Consider the following 22,248-nt stretch of genomic DNA (forward strand, 5'->3'; position numbering starts at 1 on the left):
ACGCACTCAAACATAGAGGCAAAGAAAAAAATCGCCTCTGGCCAGTTTATGAAGCTGAATAGGCAACAACTTGCAGCTCCAAAGCTGCGCGGCCACAGAGAAGCAGTATTTCCGGATGGATATCAGTTCTCTACGTGCGGCGTATAAAAGTCAGAAGCATTAGCATTTTTGCGGAATACTTCTCAAAAAGGAAACCTGTGCCCTTCACCAGCTTTAAACATCAAAAAAGAAAAATATATATACAAGCTACGCAGTAATACATATTCACCGCTGTCCTTTAGGCGGATGGGGGCTGGCGCTTGACAGATCCGCGTCTCAGAGATCGACGTTCGGAGATTGCAATCAACTCGGCGGCCATTTGTCCGTTGAGTGAGCCACGGATTCAACGGGGCTTCTTTTTTTTTTTTTTTTTCGCCTGTTCCTGCTGTCCCCAAAAATACCTTCCGCAAAGATCGACGAGACAGACAATCACTTTACTGCCTACGCGTCACCGATATAGGAAAAGGAAGCAGGCGCGTGCTAGGAGGCATTTATGCCGCGGCCCATTCACTGGGGAGTGATGGAAGGCTCCAGTTTAGCGTCGTCTTTATAGGAGCCCGACAGCACGGGCGGAGAAAGAGACGACGGCGAGCGAAAGGCACGGATCGCCTGACGTCGTCGACGTGGCGGTGGGGGCAACGGCGTCGCGTGGAAGGACTCCAGCTGCAGGCAGCACACCGCGCATTGGATCATTCCTAAGCGGAATACGTATTACGGCCGATTCTCACGCGCGTACGACGGAGGAGGACGAAGCGAAAGCCGCATGTATATGGCCCTGGCTTTACGACCTATCCGTATGCGGTTAAGGCCCGACGTTCTTGTGTCCCCCACGCAGAACGCGGTTGGCCAGTGTGCGCTATGTGTGTGCGTGTGTGGGAAGCAAGAGTTCGGCCAAAAGGTCCGGTACAACGTGCGGCTTCGCGTGGCCGTAGGATTCTATGCGCCTGCACCGGGCACAAAGGGTAAGAAGAAGGCCTTCGAGAAAGTATGACGAACAGAATCCTATGTAAAAAAGAAGAGAACAGAAAGTTCAAGGAGCAAGCGACGAGCAGAGTAGTCGCACTTCAAAGCGGCGAGAAAGAGGGGGAAGGGAGGGGGGGGGGGTTGCGCGGTGAAAGAAGCGATAATAAAGAACAAGGGTGCACACAAAGGCGCAACACTGCCTTCCGCGGTAGTTTGGCGCGGCTTTCGCATCGCCGCGGCATGCGACCCTGGCCGACCTCACAATGGGGCCCACGGGCGGCAGCAGTCGACGCCCATGGGAGAGAGAATTTGTGCCCGGGATAATAATAAGAGGGTGAGGAGACCACGGGAGACGCTGAAATGCCCCCCCTTGTTTTCGGCGCCGCCGCCGCCGCCACGGCGTGGAACCCGAGGTCAACATCTCTGCACCGTCCGCGAATGGCGGGGACCAGCGAAGCGCCTGCAGCAACAGCAGCTGCTGCCGCTGACGCGCGCAGTTCACTCTGCACTATAGCTCCAGGAAGAAGAGGGCACCATACGATCCAATGTCTTTGGGAGAGACATCGAACATCCGCGTAACGGTAGTACGCGAGAGGGAGCGCTGAATGGTCTCCATGGGAAACGCAGACTCTGGACTCAGATCACTCAGGTCTTCGATTAGGCAATATGCATATTTTTTATCATCGTCATCAGCAGCAGCTGCCTATTCACGTCCACTGCAGGACGATGGCCTCTTCCCTGCGATCTCCAATAACCCCTGTCCTGCGCCAACCGATTCCAACATGCTCCTGCAAATTTCCTAATTTCCTCACGCCACCTACTTTTCTGTCATTCTCCACCGTGCATCCCTTCCCTTGGCACCCATTCTGTAACTGTAATGGTCCACCGGTTGCCCATCCTACGCATTACATGGCCTGCCCAGCTCAATTTTTTTCTCTTAGTGTCAATTAGAATAACGGCTATCCCTGTTTGCTTTCTGATCCGAACATCTTTCTTCCTATCTCTTAACGTTACGCCTCTTCCAGACGGCGACACCATCTTAACTTTGAACGAATGACCATGCGACTCATGCCAATTATGAACCGGAGAACTTCAACTGAAATAACTAACACTAAGCGAAGCCGTTTCTGCAAAGAAGGAACAAAAAGCAAAGCGGAATAGCGAAATACCGACCTTGCAGCATGCCAAAGATAAATTGCACTCGCATCCCATATTGGACACCTTCGGAAGTGGGAAGCGCGTCCGTGTCAAACCTATACCGGGTCAAACAGCGTCAGTTAACAGTGCAGGCCAGTGACGCATATACCGCGTCAGGTTATACAGACTCGTGCACGAAAGGCCGCGTTCGTCCCGCACGTAATTCAACTGTCGCACACAAGCCTGCCTCGTTGTTCGTATACACACGTTCGGCTCGAGTCACGTATAAAGGCGAACTGGAAGAGCACTGCGGGGCTCACCTTCCTTCCGGCCCGGTTGTTGTGCAGGTTCATGAGGGCCCGCTCGTCGGTCTCCACCTCTCGCGAGTCGAGGAACCTGCGCGCCAGGCGCATGCCGCGCTTGACGTGTGCGCTGCACCCGCCCCACTTCCAGCTCGGGTCTCCGGCCGACAGCGTGGACATCGACAGCAGCTCGTCGGCGGTCAGGCCGGCGCGCCCGGTGCCGTCGGCTCCCCCGGGCTGAGGCGTCGACCACGAGTCCCGCACGAACTGGGCTCCGCGGGCACTGCGTCGGCGAGGCAGCGGCGAAACAAAAATGCGTTTGGTCGCCACAAGAATTCTGCCTCTGCGAAACGTTCGACCGTGTGGTGAAACGTGGTAAAACAAAAATGACGTAGCGTTCCACAAGGACACGTGTCAGAGGTTGCCGTGTTTCACAAACATGTTAATTAGCGTATCTAATCAAGGTTAGAGGTTAACGCGTTTTACGTCTGCAACGTGGTGACACGAGAAACGTGCTACCGCCTTTCGCAAGGACACTTGCTGAGAGAGAGGTTACCATGTTTATTAGCAAACGTGTTGCGAAATTTCACAAAGGTTAGAGGTCACCATGTCGCACAAACATGTTGGCATGTGAAACATGGTGACACGATCATTTGTAAAACATGTTACCATGTTCGTGGTGTGGAGCTAAACCAACATTATACCACATTACATGGGAGTGTACAAGAAACCAGGCATTCCACAAACACAAAACACCAAGTGCGGAGCAATGGGAGAGCTGGCTCACCAGCCGCGAGCTAGAGGCTCAAAGAGCTCTAATAACGCACGCGTGCGAGGCGGCCCGGCTCAGTGGAGCCCTGGACTAGGGGCCCATTTATGGCTGAAGAGGACCCAAGCTTCAAGAATGAAGACTTCGGCCTCGACCCGCTAAAACCTTAAAAGACTCAATAAAGTTTTCCATTCCATTCCATACCATGTTTCGCAAAAAGCTCACGTTTGAGGTTACCGTGTTTGACAAACATGTCATGTTTAAAAAAAAAAGTCCATGTTGCATTATGCTGTCCATGCTGACCAGGTTCCACAAACATGTGAACATGTGTAATATCAGAAAGGCACATGTTTGTGCTGCATGGTGAAACATGGCAACCTCTAACATTTTGTAATCTCAAAGCATGGAGCACGTAACCAAAAACGCGGAGCAAGGGGTACAGACGCAATACCCACACACACTCTGCGTTCCGGCCGATGTTGAGCTGCATTTATTTGTAACGGGTTTAACAAATCTAGCAACCAACTAGGCAGCCTAACAGCATCACTTATCGTTGATTCTGCTTCTGCCCTGCGTGCACCTATAATGACTGATCACAGTTGTAGGGTAGCGCTAACAAAAGTGGATTCCGCTTTGTATAAAAGTTATCCACAGGTTGCATAATGAGTGGTTGTAAGTTTAGCGCCCCCATGTCGCCGGTTTCCTGTGTTTCCTTACTTCGTTTATGCGTTATGAGTTGCAGCTAATGTCAAGATAAGGCAACGAGTTCATAGAAAGGTGGCGAGTTAAAGTGAGGTCAAACGAACAAGGGAACTTTAGCCTGGAACCAAAGTTTCATCAAGGGGACTTTCTAGAACAGGGCGCTGACAACAAAACATTTGTTGTAAGTGATGCCTAGTCATTTATCTATTACTGGTGATACGGAAAATCCCTGTGGCGTAAAGGCGTTGCCTACTTACGTAGGCGGGGGCAAATGTAGAAGAGAGAAAAATTGAGATTGAGTACTAAGTCTACGCATCTTGAGTGGGGGGCCTGCGGTAGACGCACATCAAATGGAGAGTCTCGCGGGTAACCTCTCGTTCGATGGCTCAAAAGGAACGCTTGTCAGTGCTTAAGCTGTCCTTAACCAGATTTAACACAGCTTTCTTTTTTTTTTTTCGCCGCTATCGAGAGTACATCTAAGGTTTTTGACGTAATAGGTCTGCGGAAACCCGCAAGGTGGAGAAAATTAATTAATAAAGGGAAATGAGACATCCACCCAAACCAATCCAAGTGCTACAAAGGAAACCCATACGTATTCCTCGAAACTATAGCTTCGCAGTTGAAGAAAAATTCATCCTGGTCCGGGACGAATTTTTCTTCAACTGCGAAGCTTTTGTTTCGAGGACCCCGTATGGGTTTCCTTTGTAGCACTTAGCTACGTTTGGGTAGATGTCTCATTTCCCTTTATTAATCTAAAGTTTTTCCTTGAATTGCTGTGCATATTACACATACCTCGAGTCTAATGTTAGAGTGATTTTCAAAGCGCTCTTGCAATACTGTATTCGAAGACAATAAGCCAACTTGCGCATTGAAGGTGCCAAAGTAATGCATGCACAGTTACGTTTCTGCTAAGTGTACCAGTCATTCGATCTTATACGAGGCGTCGCGCACAGCTGTCAAGCGGCGTCATGCTTCTCCGAAATGTTGTGCCTGTTGACCAGCGTACTGGGTAGCGTTTTGCGTGGGAAAGTCAGTGAGTGGTCTGTGTTTGTAGCAAAGTTGACGTAATATCTCTCAAATTTGAGAAGTAAAGATTAGCAGACGCTATTTGCCTGAGCAAAGTAAGAGAAAAAAAATCTGATGTTCTGACCTGAGCTTGCAGTTTGGAGTGACAATCTCGGTCCTTTGAATGCGAGATAGAGCCTATCTTGCTCAAGAATGCACAGTACACGTTCTTTGTAAATATTTATAGATTCATTGGTCGTGTGACCGCAGCTGCTGTTGACCTTCCTTGTGAGTTTCTGGGGCTTCCAAACTCTAGATGGTAATAGTGACTGTTCTCGCCTGCCTCGAGCTCGCAAGACCTGGGTCATCACTAATGTAAATATTTATATATTCATTGGTCGTGTGACCGCAGCTGCTGTTGACCTTCCTTCTGAGTTTCTGGGGCTTCCAAACTGTAGATGGTAATAGTGACTGTTCTCGCCTGCCTCGAGCTCGCAAGACCTGGGTCATCACTAATATTGCACCCAGTGACTCGGCAGTTGTTCGTAAGGAAGGTATCATTGCCAGTGAATTAAAGACGGCAATGAAAGTGAGCAGGTGTCCTTACATTCTCTGCCCAGTTATATCGTGCAGCGATATCTTTCTTTCTCACAAAAGTTTTTTTATTTGTCAGTCGACTCTAAGCTGGTCGAAGGAAAACTTTCGTGTGCGACTTGGGCGTTCACTTCCGCAACCGCGAGAAGTGCGTACAATTGACAGCGCAACAAGATACGTCAGATGGCCAAGCGTTCGCATCATAAATCATTACAATCGTGGAGCACTGTACATACGTATCGAGAACGCACACACACACGAAAAAAATAGTTTCTCCGATAGGTGCTATATGCGAACGAACACTTAGTATTCTCCAGCAACTATCGATGCATCGCGCGGCAAGTTTTCCATTCAGCTACAATAGAGTGTACATGTCCTCAAGCACAAACTTTTGACATTGCTGCTCTGCTTTTAGCCTCCCTATTCGGTATGACAATGACAATGACAATGATGTTTATTTGCATCAGTACATGACGCGAGGGGCATGCAGAAAAAGCTGCCACATGGACAGCTTGACGGCACCTATTCACCAACAGCACCTGTTCGGCGCTGTTGCCGGCACGTAGCAGTCAACAGCACTGAATATCCCTGCTACACTTCCACGTTTATACAATGAATAATTCGATACAGTAAGAGCGAGAGAGCAAGGACAGGAAAGGCAGGGAGGTCAACCAGACCAGCACCTGGTTTGCTACCCTACGCTGGGGGTGGGGAAAGGGGAATAGAAAGGATAAAAGAGGGAGAGAGGGAGCCCTGAGTGCGTGTGGGAGGATTCACAGGGACACTATAAACGGTACCCTAAAGAATCCATGCGGTCTATGGCGCTCACTCACAAGGTGACCGGCTCTGCAGGCGGTGCCTCTACGACGGGGCTGATGAGCCGGTGCGCGTAGTGAGTGCGTAGCTGGGGCTCTTGGTGTGGCGTGCGGTCGCAGCCGCAGCGTGACAGCTGGCCCCGGGTGCACGCCCTGGTCACCGCGTACGTGACTGCGGCCGAGCTTACGGCGTACACGAAAGCCGCTTCTCTGCTTCCTGCATATAACAGAACACACGTAATGTATACACACGCAGAGCAGACGAACCGCTTGTTTGTAAACATTCAGGTAAGCGCTTGTCTCCCGTCCTATATATCCGCTGTACCGCACCTGTATACCGCTAATTCAGCGTCATGTTACGGAGCGCCGTGTTTCAGCAATCATGTCCCCCCCCCCCCCTTCCCCGCCCCGACTTCTTCGAAAAACATTCGCACTACTGGTCCGGATGTTTGTGCAAATTAAAGTGTCGGCGCATGTACTGCATATACACGCGAAACGCTTTAATAATCGCGTTTGTCTGAGCACAACCACGATCGTACTTTCTAAGCATTCTTTTCGTGTGATTTTCATCATTTCTTATCATCCGTCCCACCGGGCGGACGATCCCGGTGATAGCGGAGGCCCAGCTTGGTATGAGCGAATGACAAAAGGCAAGAAGAATGCAAAATCAAAAAAAAGAATTAGTCCCAAACCACAGACTCCAACGAAGATAAAAGCAGCAAATGTTCCCAGGATTCGCAAGTCTGGCCCATATAGTGACCATGCACGTGAAGCTTTCCGCGCTCCAATACGTTACACTGCGACAGCTTCAATCCCAGTCTTCCGGACTTCGGAGCACCAGAAATGGCCCACAGAGGGTTCTTGGTGCTCGCACGAAGGCATAAAGCCCTGTGTTATAGGGTGGCTACAGGGTAAACAATTTCGGCCTCGTTTCTCTAGAACCGAACAGCTGTTGCGCTGTTGGAAACTTTAATCTGTTCATTTGTCCGCATTAATTTTGACAAGTGTAACCACACGGTCCCCCAAGCTTCGAAAAGTGGACATGCCAGACTATAGTTAGCTTCTGAAAGTCTGGAAAAGGTGGCATAAGGCGCAATTGCGTTTACTAATTTCAGTCAAAGGGAAGTGTTGATAGAGAAATGACGCCATATTTGTCACACCAAACTCATACCTCTAGACATGTCGCTTTACGCTTGCGTGGATCATTGTTTGGCGACTTCGGCACTTCAGCAATCGTAAATAAACACTCGCTAAATGTGCGTGCCTCCTCTCTCTCTCTATGTGCCTGTCTGTGTGTGCGTCTGTCTGTGCGTGCGCGGGTGCGCGCGTGCGTATGTGTTCATTTTCGTTTCGCAGTGCACTTCCTTAGCGACTCATCACCAACTGGCATGGTTTTCATGTATCCTAAAGGTTGTTGGGATAGTTGTTGGGAAGGATAGTTGGGATGAAGCAGCTCCCGAAGCATACACCTGCTTCGATTCCTAACACTACGACTCATTCGCCCTTCGGCTGACATGGACCGTCGGTGATTCACTGACATGCCTACGGGCACCGGAACAGATGACCGTGTCGCTTAAAATCACAGAAATCGCCGACGCGCTCCACTACAAGAACGAGTCTCAGACGTTAACAAGCGCAGCGTTTGAACAGCTGCTGTACGGACAGTCTGAGCGGCGTCTTCTTCTCGTTCGGCGAGAGAGCACGGACGTTCACCCAACCGGTCGTGACCCTGTTGGTGTAGCCCGCTGCACTCTTCTTCTGCAAGGCTCCCGCTCTCCACAGGCTCGGTGTATGCGCGCAAATGTCGCTTACTGCACTGTTGCTTGTAGGGAAAAAAAGCCTTCTCCGCTCGAGGTCCATCAACGGTGGGACGTGTGCAGCGTTATTAGTGGGCGAAAAGAGAAAGAAGGGGGGCGCGCACCGGCCTATTTCTTCGCTTGACGGGACCCGGTGGAAATACGACCTGTCGGCCCGCGCGTAAGACGGGAAGGGCACGCGCGCTCGCGCGTGTTTACATTCGCCCAAACGAGGTATTTATGCGCCTAGTCGCGCAAGGAAAAAAAAAGAGAAGGAAAAGAAATATGGGAGGTAACGCAGGACTCGCTCCTCGCACGCTGCATACATGCGCCGCGGGCGCCTCCCACTCGAAGAAGGCGCGCGGCGTTCGTCTTTTTCATCTGCGCCGCGACGCAATTGGTGTTCACGCATGGCCGCGTGGCGCTCCCGTACAGCGCGCGCGTCTTCCTCGGGCGTTGTGTACGTTAGAGCTGCCGTATAGTAAGACAGCAGAGTGTGACCCAGAGAGAGAGAGAGTGAGAGGGAGGGACACGCACATGCAAAGGTGTACACGCACGTCGACGATGAAGAGGGCTGGACCGCGCGCGCGTGTCCTGGCGACGCCAACGCTAAACGCCGCGCCGGCGCCGCGTCGCGTATGATCCCGCCTGAAAGGCCGCCCCACATTCGGCGTTTCCCGGCGTTTGCTGGCGTTTCGTCACCCGACGTTTATCGGCGTCGACGCCGAGGGTGGCGTGCTCAAGAGACCAGCCTGAAGCTGCAGATCTCACCGTCACCGCCAGAAGCGGCTCGATGAGCGCAGACCAGTCTTTGCAGAATCAAGCGTCTTTCCTTTCCCTAGATCACTATCGTCTTTATCAGACCAGTGATCGCTGGTCCGTGTGCCGCTCGCGTGGCTGGACGCTGGCGCCGCTCATGCGACGGCGCCGAGAGACGCAACGCGAGCAAATGCCGGTAAAGACGCTGAACGTGGGACGGCGTTAAGTGGGGCGTGCAGCGTTGTGGAGCGCTTGCGGCGTTGCGAGGCCACGCTATTCTCGACCCGTGGCTCTCTGCATTCCTTTGACCATTGTATGACGTAGTTATACACTTATACCCATCATACAAAAACTTTTTGCCCTTTTAAGGGTAGCATATTTTTCACGTGGCTAATTGTTTCCCGGTCGTATGGTATAGGGTGACGTATTTTTCGCATGCCTTACTGACACGCTTACATTGAAAACTGTAAATATTTTAATTATACATGACGGCGAGCTCAAACTACACTTGCGACAATAAAGCGGTAGTTGAGAACTGTCTAATAATTTCGACCAGCAGGCGCATCCCTAAATATTTCACACCAAAGCTTGACAACGGTAACAGTTAAATTTTATTTCACGCAGTTATTGTGTCTTCTGTCACAGGTGTCAGGATGGGGGGCTCAATCCCATCGCTCGTGATCCGTTGTCAAGATTGGAGTCCGGCATGAATTCGAAGGTAGCTGGCCCATGCCGTCGTCCAACTTATCCACGCTGAGGACGTTGATGAAGGGAGGGACTGCTTCTCATCGAGAACGAGGAATATGGGTTTATTTTCAGTATTTACATGCAGTTCATCAGTCTAGCATAACTGCGAGAGAAAGTAAGTCTAACACGACTGCTTGAGAGAGTGTCTCAGTCTAACATGACTGCTTAAGAAAGCATCCGCACAACAGCAGTTTTTAAACACTCGGTCCTCCCGCGATACAAGGTGACGCGAACGATCATTTAGTCCTCGTAAACTAGCCGCCTCTCCGCGGGACGGTTTACACACACACATGCACGTGCACACACACGTGTTCACGGTCCGAAACCGACACCACACGAATTTCGTAGAACTCGGAGCCGACCCGGGTAGCGCGCGCGGGTAGCACATTGTCTTGCGTCTTGGTCGGCGCGTGGGAAGGAGCCCACGACGACGTTCCCGCGGCAACTCCCCCACCCGTAGCAGATCAGGTCCGCGTTGTCGTGTTGCACATAAAGCCTGCTTCGTCGAACTCCTTCAGTCACAACGGCGACGAGGCTAGAGCGTAACGGTGGCGGTTTCAGCACAAAGCCTGCTTCGTCAAACGCATCCTAGCTGAAGCGACGGAGAGTGGAGGACGTGCGTATTGTTCCCGATACAAAGTCGACTTAGTCGCGCCGTGGCTAGAGGTTGGCGGCGGCATTCCAAGATGAGTATGCCACCGCTGGCGGAAATGGCTGGCAAACTTGCACTGCAGCTGGCCGTTCTTAACACAGGTCATCATCGTGTTTACTTGGTAACAAAATTCGCCTACGAAAAAACTTCATTTGTCCCCATCAATAATTGGATCTTTTCCCGTAAGAGCGAGGGTGTTATTCTGGAGACGAATAAGCACCCCTAGGGGTCACGTAATTTTTTTTTACCGCGTACAGAAGACCTCGGTGCACCGATGAAAGATTGCAGAAAATGTCAAGGTTGGAAACAAAGCGATGTGACCATATAGCCCATCGAGCGCAGTGCCGAAATCGTGAACGCTTTAAAGTGTGCTTGCCGGAACTCAGTGTTTTTGTGTAATCAAAATCGCGTCGTGCAGTGGAAGTGGTACCAGCGGAAGCGACTGATCGGAAACGCTGCACTTGCTCGCCCGTATAGGAATGTTTCGTGATAGTCAGTCAGTCGTCCGTACGCTGACCTAACCGAACCTCAGAAGAATGTAATTTTGTTAACAAGCACGCCTGACGAAAACACGAGCCTCGACGAGGCGTCATTCCTAGCTTGCGGTCGTTCCCAATCAATCGCTTTTAGCGCTTCTCTATGCTTAGCACGAGGTTGCGGGTTCGATCCCGGCCGCGGCAACCACATTCCGAAGAGGGCGGAATACAGCGCGCGTTGGGTAATAACCCTAGGCGCCCAAATTAATCCGGAGTCGTCGGCTACACGGCACCCCTCATAGTACACTGTGCCCTTTAAGTACGTTAAACCCCATGATAAATAATTTTGATTGATTGCATAGGACACGCCGTGGTAGTTTAGTGGTTATGGCGTTACGCGTCGCTAAGCACGAGGTCGCGGGATCAAATCCAGGGCAGGGCGGACGCATTTCATTGGGGGGACGAGATGCAGAAACGGCCGTGTGTGTACCCGGCTTTGGGTGCACGTTATAGAAACACAGACGGTCAAAATTATTCCGGAGTCCTCCACGATATGGCGTGCCTCACAATAAGATCGTGGTTTTGGCAGGTAAAACTCCAGAACTTAAACTGATTGCACAGACTGCTCGGCCAGTTTCGTGGCGTCACTATTCAGAACGCAATGGTTTTGTGTCATCTAATGCACACTTGGCAAGTCTTCATAACAAACGCGGCGCAATTTTGCCGGTAAATTCCAAACCACTCTTACGAGTCGCCGAAGCAGTTCATATTAGATGTGCAATAGCAATACCGATGTTAAGGCTCACTGTTTTGTGCACTTGCGTGTTAATTACTTTGTGCCGTGAGGTTGCAGGCCCGCACCAAAAAGAAGATAGTCTTATCAGAAATTAATACAAAAAGCATTGATAAGAATGAAAGGTAAATATTCGGCAGAAATCTGCCTTGCTGGGAACAACAGGGTTATAAAATAAATTTTCGTTGAAGTTTCTTCAGTCTTTAATTCATAGACATGTATTCCGGATCCCATAAGACCTTTGCCATCTCCGTTCTTATAAATAGACGATTCCCAGAGATTTAGAAGGGTGGCAGAAAGAGCGATGGTTGCTAATTCATTCCCACGTACTTTGCTACGAGTGGTTTTGTGCCTTAATCTCTTACCATGGATGACGCCAGCTTAAACTACGAAAACGGCCGGCGCCCGGTTTTCATTAGAGAGAGAGAGAGAGAGCGTGAACTAGCAGTGACTGTGGCCCAGACGCGTGAACGCCCGAAATGCACGACAAGCACTCGCTGTACTCGCACAGCAGATTTCGGTTTCAGTGGGGATAAAATTGGGGATAAATTGGGGATAAAAGTTGATGGAGAATACCTTAGCAACTTGCGATTTGCTGATGATATTGCCTTGCTTAGTAACTCAGGAGACCAATTGCAATGCATGCTCACTGACCTGGAGAGACAAAGCAGAAGGGTGGGTCTGAAAATTAATCTGCAGAAAACAAAAGTACTGTTTAACAGTCTCGGAAGAGAACAGCAGTTTACGATAGGTAGCGAAACACTGGAAGTGGCAAGGGAATACATCTACTTAGGGCAGGTAGTGACCACGGATCCGGATCATGAGACTGAAATAACCAGAAGAATAAGAATGGGTTGGGGTGCGTTTGGCAGGCATTCTCAAATCATGAACAGTAGGTTGCCACTATCCCTCAAAAGGAAAGTGTACAACAGCTGTGTGTTACCAGTACTCACATATGGGGCAGAAACCTGGAGGCTTACGAAAAGGGTTCTGCTGAAATTGAGAACGACGCAACGAGCTATGGAAAGAAGAATGATGGGTGTAACGTTAAGGGATAAGAAAAGAGCAGATTGGGTGAGGCAACAAACGCGGGTAAACGACATCTTAGTTGAAATCAAGAAAAAGAAATGGGCATGGGCCGGACATGTAATGAGGAGGGAAGATAACCGATGGTCACTAAGAGCTACGGACTGGATTCCAAGAGAAGGGAAGCGTAGCAGGGGGCGGCAGAAAGTTAGGTGGGCAGATGACATTAAGACGTTTGCAGGGACAACATGGCCACAATTAGTACATGACCGGGGCAGTTGGAGAAGTATGGGAGAGGCCTTTGCCCTGCAGTGGGCGTAACTAGGCTGATGATGATGATGATGATGAAACATAAAAAGAAAGAACTAAAGACTAAAGCCAGAAGGGTAGCCGGTTCCTTCGTGCAGTTCCCTGGCATGCGTGGGTGGCGCGTGTGGTTGTTATTCGAGACGCGATGCGCCCCCTACCCGTCGGCCACGTGTATAGCTTCTATACACATCGCGGGAGGCGGTGGCTTTGTCCGGGGCCCCGGCCGTCCCTTGTTTTAGCACGAGCAGCGTCACGCCCGACGGTTTATCCGCCCACTATTTTGGAGCCTTCAAAAAAGTGACCGCGTCGCTGAGAAAGTTTCTGGATACGAAGAGCAAGCAGCCGCCGGCGCCGCCTGACCCCGACTTCGCGACTGGCTGCCGTACAGGTGCTAGATAGAACCTGAGGTTGAGCTTGTTGATACGGCTTCGTGATGCGAAAACAGCGCGAGGACACGGACAACGCGGAGAAGACGGGAAACAGCGGGCGCTGGGATCCTGTCCGGTGCACTACGTTTTTTCGTCCTTGTTCTTTTTTTTTTTGATACAGTCCTTTTATTGTATCATTACAGAAATGTTGTAACCCTCAATTGCCATCTGCATCCAGCATATTGTTCTTCAGATCCACCGGGCTTCTCAAGTAAAGGTCCGCAGGACTTTCGACATGTTGCAGCTCAGACACAAGGAGTAAGTATAACTGAGAAGGAAATTCATAGAAGAATCAAAATGGGTTGGATCGCATACGGCCGACATTGTCAGCTCCTGACTGAAAGCTTACGATTATCAATGAAAAGGAAGGTGTAGAACCAGTGCATTTTACCAGTGCTGACTTATGGGGCAGAGACTTGTAGACTGACAATGAAGCTTGAGAACAAGTTAAGGGCCGCGCAAAGAGCCATGGAAGGAAGGTTGCTAGGCATAACGTTAAGAGACAGAAAGAAAGCAGTTTGGATCATAGAGCAAACGGTTATAGACGATATTCTGATTGACATCAAGAGAAAAAAATGAAGCTGGGCAGGTCATGTAATGCGCCGGTTAGATAACCGTTGGACCAGTAGGGTGACAGAAAATGGGCACCAAGAGAAGCGAAACTCAGTCGAGGACGCAGAAGACTATGCGGAAGCATCAAATTAGAAAATTCGCGGGCGCTAGTTCGAATCGGTTGGCGCAGGACAGGGGTAATTGGAGATCACAGGGAGAGGCCTTCGTCCTGCAGTGGACATAAAACAGGCTGACGATGATGATACCTATATAGTCATGAAGGCCGCCTCACACACTCGAATCCTCAATCTTCATCTCGTATCGCTGTCCTCATTTAATGTGTGTAATATTTAACCCCTGAAAAGGGAATCTATGTACTACAATAAGAGCCCTACAAAAAAAAAAAAAGAAGATAGATCTGCACCTGCACTCCTCTACTGCTACACACATCAAGAAGGTTCCATCATAGCCTGCAAGAAAGAAAGATATTGAAAGAGCACATTCCTTGTTCAAACCGTCCGCTGCAGTAGCACAAAGATGGTGATCCCGCTTTCCGGCGACCGAATGCTTCCCGCTCCCCTGTTATTCCACAAGTTATACGGCAGACCCGGCGATCCCCGGCGCCGGTCCGGTATCACTCTCTAGGGTGATTGATTCACTGAGAACAAAATGAGCATGCGCCCGCGCGATTCGTCGATACAGACCGACAGTGAAGAGCTGTCCGAAGCCGGACTCGTAGGCGCCCGTGTCCGAGCAGTTCCAGCGTCGGTGACGGAACTGGCGGCGGCATTCGGCCAGTCCGAGCAGGGCGCCCTCTCCGACGGCCACCATGACGTCGGGGCGCGTGGCACAGAAGCGGCGTTGCGCCGCGGTTAGTCCGCGGATCCGCTGGCAGATGAGCGCCGGGGCCAACGCCGCGCTAAGCCTGCGCAGGGGTTTGAAAAGAAGTGCGTGAAGAATGGGCGTTGTCGGGGAAGAAAACGCTTCCGCGCACGAAAGTATCTCCCAGCTGACTGCGAGGGCCCAGGACGCGGCCCTAGCTCGAGGCATTCTGGGATGAGGACGCCTCTCCAAGGCTTTATTTGTGTAATGAACGTGTTTATTTTCGCTCTCTCTCACACGCACATTGCTCACGCTCACGCGCACACGCACACGCGCACACACACAGCTTAGATTTGTTGTGGTTGTTGTTGTTGTTGTTGTTATTATTTGGTAGATAAGGCGTGCCGTCGTGGGTACGTACGTGCCATAACTCCGTGATGCTCAAACACAGTTACACATCAAGAAAAACTAGAACAACTTGCTCACGTTTATATCTGTCTATGTACCAAAAAAAGCACTTGTAAAAAAGAAAATAGAATGAAATGTTATGTGAATGATCACTCACTATGGCATTTAATTAAATTGTAGGAGAGGGAGGGATACTATTTTAGAAAGGCAGAGAGGTCGCCCTGAGCTAGCATGCTCTGGCTTACTACTCTGCACAGGGGAAAAGGGAAAGGGGACAAAATAGAGTGATGAAAGATGATGATGAGGAGGACAGGAAAAAGGAAAAGGGACGCATATATGCAGTAACACAGTGGTTTCCTTAAAGCTTTGTGCCTAGTCCGGTGATTTTCAAGTAGTCAAGAGCAGCCCTTGTGGCTATTGGTGCTAGTGTACGGTCACATATTGCAAATAAAATAGTACTTTCAGACAATGTTTGCCTGCCAATGCCCGCTATAGCGCTGAAGCCAGCGTCTTCCGCTGCGATGCGTAGAGAGGGCATTCGCAGAACATATGTTGCAGAGTCTCATGTACTTTTCAGCGTTCATAGTTGGGTTGTCCACACGCCCGATGAGATGTGCATAGCGTCGAGTGAAGGCGACGCCAAGGCGAATCCGATGAAGCATGCTTGCATGGCATCGCTTGACTTTAGGCGAAAAGTCCTGCCAGAGTCTACTTCCTGCAGGCGCCCGTACCGATGGTCTGGTTGTGCCCAATGTGCTGTGCAATCTCGCATGAGCGCAGTCAACGGAGTTTACATCGCTTCGCGAGTGTGGAATTTTTACGTCGGTGGCTTTGGAGATAGCGGTTCTTGCTTCCGCATCAGCTAGCTCGTTGCCGGTCAAGCCACAGTGACCAGGTACCCATTGGAAGGTAATTGAGTGTCCTTTCCTCTGAGCAAGACCAAATATTTCTAGGACGTCTAATGCTAGCATGTAATACTGGCATCTCCTCGAGGGAGAATCGATGGCTTGCAGCGCTGATTTTGTGTCAGAAAGTACATCAGTACTTCAGTGCATGTACGTGGCGTCAGGTAGGAGACAAAACGAACAGCTTCCCGTATTGCAACAAGTTCTGCAGCTGTTGACGGCAACTTGTGGTCCAATTTGTATTGGCAGGTTGTGTCCAGCTGAGGGATCACAAAGGCGGCGGCCGAGGTGCATGATGTAACGGATCCGTCTGTGTATATGTGCACAGAGCCATCGTATAGCCCGGCCAAATGGACCAAAGCGGGTTGATTAAGGCCAATGGAAGGGATACGCGACTTCTTTGAAATCTTATGAATGTGAAGGCGCACCTGTAGTCTATGCAGTGTCCACGATGGCACTTCATAGATGACTGTATAGGTGCGAAGCCTGAGGAATGCCTGAGGAATGCCTGTGAGTAGTGAGACATATTGAGTAGGTGCAGCTTGGGCGGTAACCTTAATTGAAGACAAGGTGTAGTGCGTGTGTCGAGTCAGCAGTCGGAGGTGAACTCGAAGTGGCTCACAAGACATGTAAACTTCAATTGGACAGGTCAGTGATTCCTCTATGGTGCTGGACGTCGATGTACACCGTGGCAGGCCTAGGCATAGCTCGAAGATGGGTTCGAAGGCTTTCCAACGAAAGGAGACAAGTTGAACGTATATTGAAAAGCACAGGCATGCTGTATCGCAAGTAGCCCACAAACAACACTTGATATAGCTGCAAAAGATTTTGCTCAGAGGGGCCCAATCTTAGTCCAACTACAACATTAAAAAATATTAAATTATGTGGTTTTACGTGCCAAAACCACTTTCTGATTATGAGGCACGCCGTAGTGGAGGACTCCGAAAATTTGGACCACCTGGGGTTCTTAACGTGCACCTAAATCTAAGTACACGGGTGTTTTCGCATTTCGCCCCCATCGAAATGCGGCCGCCGTGGCCGGGATTCGATCCCGCGACCTCGTGCTCAGCAGCCCAACACCATAGCCACTGAGCAACCACGGCGGGCATACAACATGAAGAGCATGCATAAAACTTGATAGTTTGATCCGCAGTGCACTGATGTGCTTCGACCAAAAAAGCCTGCGATCAATGACGAGTCCTAAGCATCTATGTTATGGATTTGCTGAGCTACCTACAACTTAAAACTCGCTCCAGGGTCCAGTGTATCGAAAGCGCTACCATAGGTCATGTGTTAAGTTTCCTGTGCCTCAATAAGGACTTTGAAGCATCAAGGTTAGCTCCGCCCAAATGAACGCTGGACATTACAGGGTTAAAAGAGGGATTTGCGCAAGCACTATACTTTTCAACGTGGTTGTGCCTAAATTAATGAGCCTCCTAACTTCGTCAACGCTCTAAGAACAACAATCCATCTAAAAGAACCGACAGTGGTTCAAATAGCAAAGTCACTCCAGAAGTGGAAACACAGCGTGGCGAACTTGGGTTTATTTGTGAGATACAATGGGACGCCGTCGGCGAACCCTGGTACTTTTACAACACCGCTACGTGGTAATTGTAGGCCTTGCACATAAGCGTCTCCTAGTATATTATACGCACGAATTGCTCGGGGATAAGTACGAAATGTACACGCGATAGAGGGTACATCGGAGTACATCGCCGATAACGGGAAATTGTGCACTTTCTGGCCCATAAAACAACAACAACAAAAAAACATACAAAGGTCGCTTCTCAGAAGGGCGATGAAATTTAACGAAAAGTAAGATGGTGTCAGTTGGCTAAATATGCAGCTATGTCCAGGGTGACCAAGTGCCTTCGAACAGTGGCCACATAAAGGTGTTGCGTACTGCGTGTTATAGTGACAGCATGGTGCCGTACCAACGATGCACTCGTTGTAAGCCGCCGTAGTTGAATGTCACTCTGTAACCATGCGTATTTTTGGAGGTACATATTTGGGGACGAGGTTCATGGTGGTCATCTCCAATCGAAAAAAAGTGGGTTCCTGTGAGCACCCCGTGTCTTCCGCTTGCGAGACCACAATCTTTACTGATGGAACATTGGCGTATGCTGACGGGACTTGGACGCAAACTTTGAAACAAAAAACGGCAAGGCGGGCTATACATAAGGGTAACAATATAACGAGATGGCTATAGTTGGTTAAACTAGTGAACAGATCTTGAAGCGCCCCGGCACACAAAGGGTTACAGATGGCTACAGATGGTTACAGTGAAGCACTGTCCTTTCTGCTTTTCTGTGAAAGCGTTGTCTACATCGCTTCTACAGAAAATCAGCTATCCTGTAACACTTGTCTGTGTGCCGGTGCGCTTCAAAATCTGTTCCATATTGCGGTAAACACAGCAACACACCCGCCCCCAACGACCAGCCCGCAAGAATAGGCCATTAGAGCCATGGCAATCGTGTTCCTTACAGTGACTTGAATGCTCAGGATTTCCATGTGCTCAACGCAGTAGACCTGAGAGAGGCTAGCTATAGAGGACATCGCGTCGTCAACGGTCTCAGGAACACTCCTCGCTGGGACGACAACATGGAAGACCAGGGCATTGGCATGGACAGGTGGACACGCCTAACGCGTAGCACGCAGCGATGTCCCCTGCAGCTCGCCGTCACCAACCTCCAATTTTGTCTAGCTGGATCGCCTACACAGCCGCAGCTGTAACGGAACATTTATTGCGGTGGAAGTGTTGCGGACACTCGAGACGAGTTCGAATCGTCGGCGCCGCCACCACCGTCGCGATGTTATGGTGCCAACGGCGCATGCGCTACCATTGCGAGGAGGTTCAGAAGGTCGCCAGTGACAAGCAGGGCATTTGGCTACAAAAACGGCAAAGCCAAGTGTGCTCACCGTCACGCTCCGATTAATCGGCTCTGCACCGGAGCCAGGGCAGCGTTCTGCCTTCCGCTCCTGGCATGAGCGATGTGCGCAAACACACTAGCGCACCTGCGCCATTTCCTCCAATTGATCTCTATCATCAGCATTGTGAGACACCTGGTATCTGCCAGGGAGCTGTTTACACTGCCAGGAAACGCTCGTCTCGCGTGCTGCGACAAGTCAACACGTCGCTTAGGTGCATTGTCGACACACTGTCCGAGGATCTTGAGGAGCTTGTCCGAGGAATCAAACCCGGATGTAGAGTTCATGCCTGTTTTAAGGGCTAAACTTAATCTATAGACCACAGCGACATGGAACTGTTCGAGTAATAAGCAGCAACGTAAGAGAAGACCTCACGGCTCCTTCAGGTTAACTAGCCAGCACAGAGCGAGGTTGTCGCTGCATAAATCTATTATGCGCATATACTAGACAGATTAGATTAAGAAAATGTCGAATGCAGAAACCTCTTGTTGGAGATTATAACAACCAAGAAGAAAACTTGTTAAGGCACCTTGCCTCACAGTGGAGGACGAACACAACGCGGACAGAGAATAAACCAGAATGCAGAACTGTGGTATAAAATTGAAATATTGTTTTTAGATACGAGTGAAATTCTAAAGTTTCATGCATGTATTTGTATTCCATTTAACCACCGTAATTGCTCAAGCGAGGTTTTAGCTTCTCCACTAAATTATTCCTCACAATCTTTGGAAATCACAGCGCGCAAACAAAGGTCATTAAACATTTCATTCACCGCGTGTGCCTTTTTTCTTAAATCTTCTCAGACTATTAGGAAGGGCAAAAAACAATGATATGTTCAGGGTCTGAAAGTGATGTAATTTCGTTTGTGTCGCTCTTTACGGGTGGTGTAGTGGCGCCTGTGCGATGCCATTGCATTTCGAACACGGCTTGGGTTGCCAGAAATTTTGGCGTACCAGTGTATGTCGCCACCTCCGTATTATATAGACAGTATTGTCGCACCCGCGTGTACTTAGAACGCCGTCCAAGAATTTCAAGCGCAACGCTAAACCTTGTTGTCGCGGTCAGTGATAAGGGCGAAACTGCCAGTTTGTTTGTCTGCTTGCTCGTTTTCCCGCTCGTTTGTTTGTTTGAAGTGCGCCCAAAGTACATATATATCGAGTGTTTTGCACTGCGCGGACGGTACGTTGTATTCAAGGCATGACCTTGTATAGCTACAACTGTTGTAAGTTGCCGACGGGGGAATAAAATTTCTTTCAGCTCGGCTTAGCGAAAGCACTCGCCCTCTGCAGGGGCACCTTTGTTTTAGGTGGTGTAACATTATCCTCCTGCCACCGACTTCCTACCACCGAACAACACGAAAACGGACAAATGAACCGAAACAAAATTTATTTGCTTGAAAAGGTCTGAGCTGGCGACAATAAAATCTAGCTTCAAGCATAAGGTCGGCCATAGATAGCACGTATTAAGGAGATGCACGCGAGAAAAGCATATGGAAAAAAACAAAAAACAAGGCGCGATTAGAACTGATTCTTGTTGCGAAAACGGCGCGAGTCGCGATGAAGCAAAATGTGGAAAGGAACGATTGACGAATGTCGTAAAACCAGGAACGGTGGCTGAGAATAGGAGATCGTAAAATTAAGGTTATACCCGCCGTGGTGGCTGCTCAGTGGCTATGGTGTTGGGCTGCTGAACACGAAGTCGCGGGATCGAATCCCGGCTACGGCGGCCGCATTTCGATAGGGGCGAAAACACCCGTGTGCTTAGATTTAGGTGCACGTTAAAGAAGCCCCAGGTGGTCAAAAATTCCGGAGTCCTCTACTACGGCGTGCCTCATAATCAGAAAGTGGTTTTGGCACGTAAAACCCCATAATTTAATTTTCTTTAATTAAGGTTATATGGGAAAAAGAACATAAGGAAATCAAGATATAAAACAGCGTGAACGAATAAGACCAAGAGGACATTATTGTCAAAAGCATGCAAAAAATGTAGGGCACTTTCAGCGTGGCAGGAGTGGACACCTGAGAAAGTAATAGAACAAGGATGGCAACACTGCCCGCGTTTCTACACACTAACAAACACATCTCTCGCCGCAGTCTAAGCTACGAAGCGGAAGGCTCAGCGCAGGAATCCTACTATGTACAGTCGTATTAAAGAACGCAACACTGCAGAGCCCTAACTACCTCGAAAGATAGAACGGCCACGCGGCCATCAGCATATAGTTCGAAGGACAGTGGCCTCGGACTGTGGCAACGTGTGCTGCAAGCTCAGAAAGCGGCACTTGGATCGCGGCAGTTCCTATGGTAGACTTTTTTCCAAATGGGCACCTCCGAATGTACAAGCCCTCACCGTCTATCTCTCCTTTCCTTCTTTCTTTTCATGCTTTAACCAACTTCCCCCTGCATAGGATCGCAAACTGGATATGGTTCTGGTTGACCTTTCCGCTTGACTTTCCCCTGTCTCACTCTCTCTCTCTCTCTCTTATAGGCAGCGACAAGAACATCCTTGTTTTAGCCCGGATTTGTAGAAAGTACCGAGTCGCCGTGTAAATTTGACGGAAACCTATTCCCAATTCAGCATAATATGAAAATGTCGAACTCTCGATTCCGAGATCAAAGCTCGCCCCGCTTTCGAAAGTGCCGTTTCGTTAGTGCGTTCTATGTACAGGTAAAGAGAAGCAAAGCTTGGCACTTTATGCACAAACAAAAAGTCGCGACGTCCCTGTCTCAACACCTGCACCCAGCGGCCGCGCTCTCAAGCACGCGCCTCTCCGAAGGCCAGCGAGTGCTACCGACTGCCAACTCGAGCGACGGATAAGATACGCCACCAACCAGCGCGGTTCCAATACTAAGTATACTACTGAGCAGCTGTCTGCGTACTGGAACTCTGACTAAACCAGACTTCGTCTCGAAGCGTCCGGAAAATAAAGAAAGCAGGAAAAAAAAGGAAGAACGCTCTACAAGCGCAAAGGAACGAGGCTGTGTCGCCGCAAAGTACTGCACAGCTACAGACCCGTCCGTCTTATCGCCTCCTTTTGAGTCCGCCTTGAGTGGGAACCGATCGCATTGATATGCACGTATTACGACTATAAACAAAAAAAAAAAAGGCGAAAGAAGGCGCCCACTGCGTACGCCGCACGCAAGCAAATTATATCACTTTACACTCCGATTTCTGCACAACTCGGAGGTCGAGCTATCGGGGAAAAAGGCGCACGCCGAGAGGCCGGTCGACAGCCGCCTCCTTTCTTCGTATAATACGGCGCAAAACGATGCGCGCTCGCTCGCTAACCGTTCGCGTTCACCATGCACGAGCTCTGTCGGCACC

At 49.8% G+C, this 22,248-nt stretch overlaps 1 protein-coding gene across 4 annotated transcripts in view; it reads right to left on the reverse strand.

The window, feature by feature from the left end:
- Positions 1 to 22,248, reverse strand: part of LOC126522786 (protein Wnt-2-like) — an 80,819-nt gene that overhangs the window by 16,544 nt on the left and 42,027 nt on the right. For all 4 annotated transcript variants that reach the window (XM_072288752.1, XM_055066558.2, XM_055066559.1 and 1 more), the window contains 3 exons: positions 14,569 to 14,789; positions 6,345 to 6,543; positions 2,460 to 2,724 (listed from right to left, as the gene is read on the reverse strand). In XM_072288752.1, the coding sequence (XP_072144853.1) occupies positions 2,460 to 2,724; positions 6,345 to 6,543; positions 14,569 to 14,695 (591 nt within the window). In that variant the 5' untranslated portion in view covers positions 14,696 to 14,789. The remainder of the gene's footprint in view (positions 1 to 2,459; positions 2,725 to 6,344; positions 6,544 to 14,568; positions 14,790 to 22,248) is intronic.

This window comes from Dermacentor andersoni, chromosome 6 (assembly GCF_023375885.2).
Source record: "Dermacentor andersoni chromosome 6, qqDerAnde1_hic_scaffold, whole genome shotgun sequence".
Lineage (NCBI taxonomy): Eukaryota > Metazoa > Arthropoda > Arachnida > Ixodida > Ixodidae > Dermacentor > Dermacentor andersoni.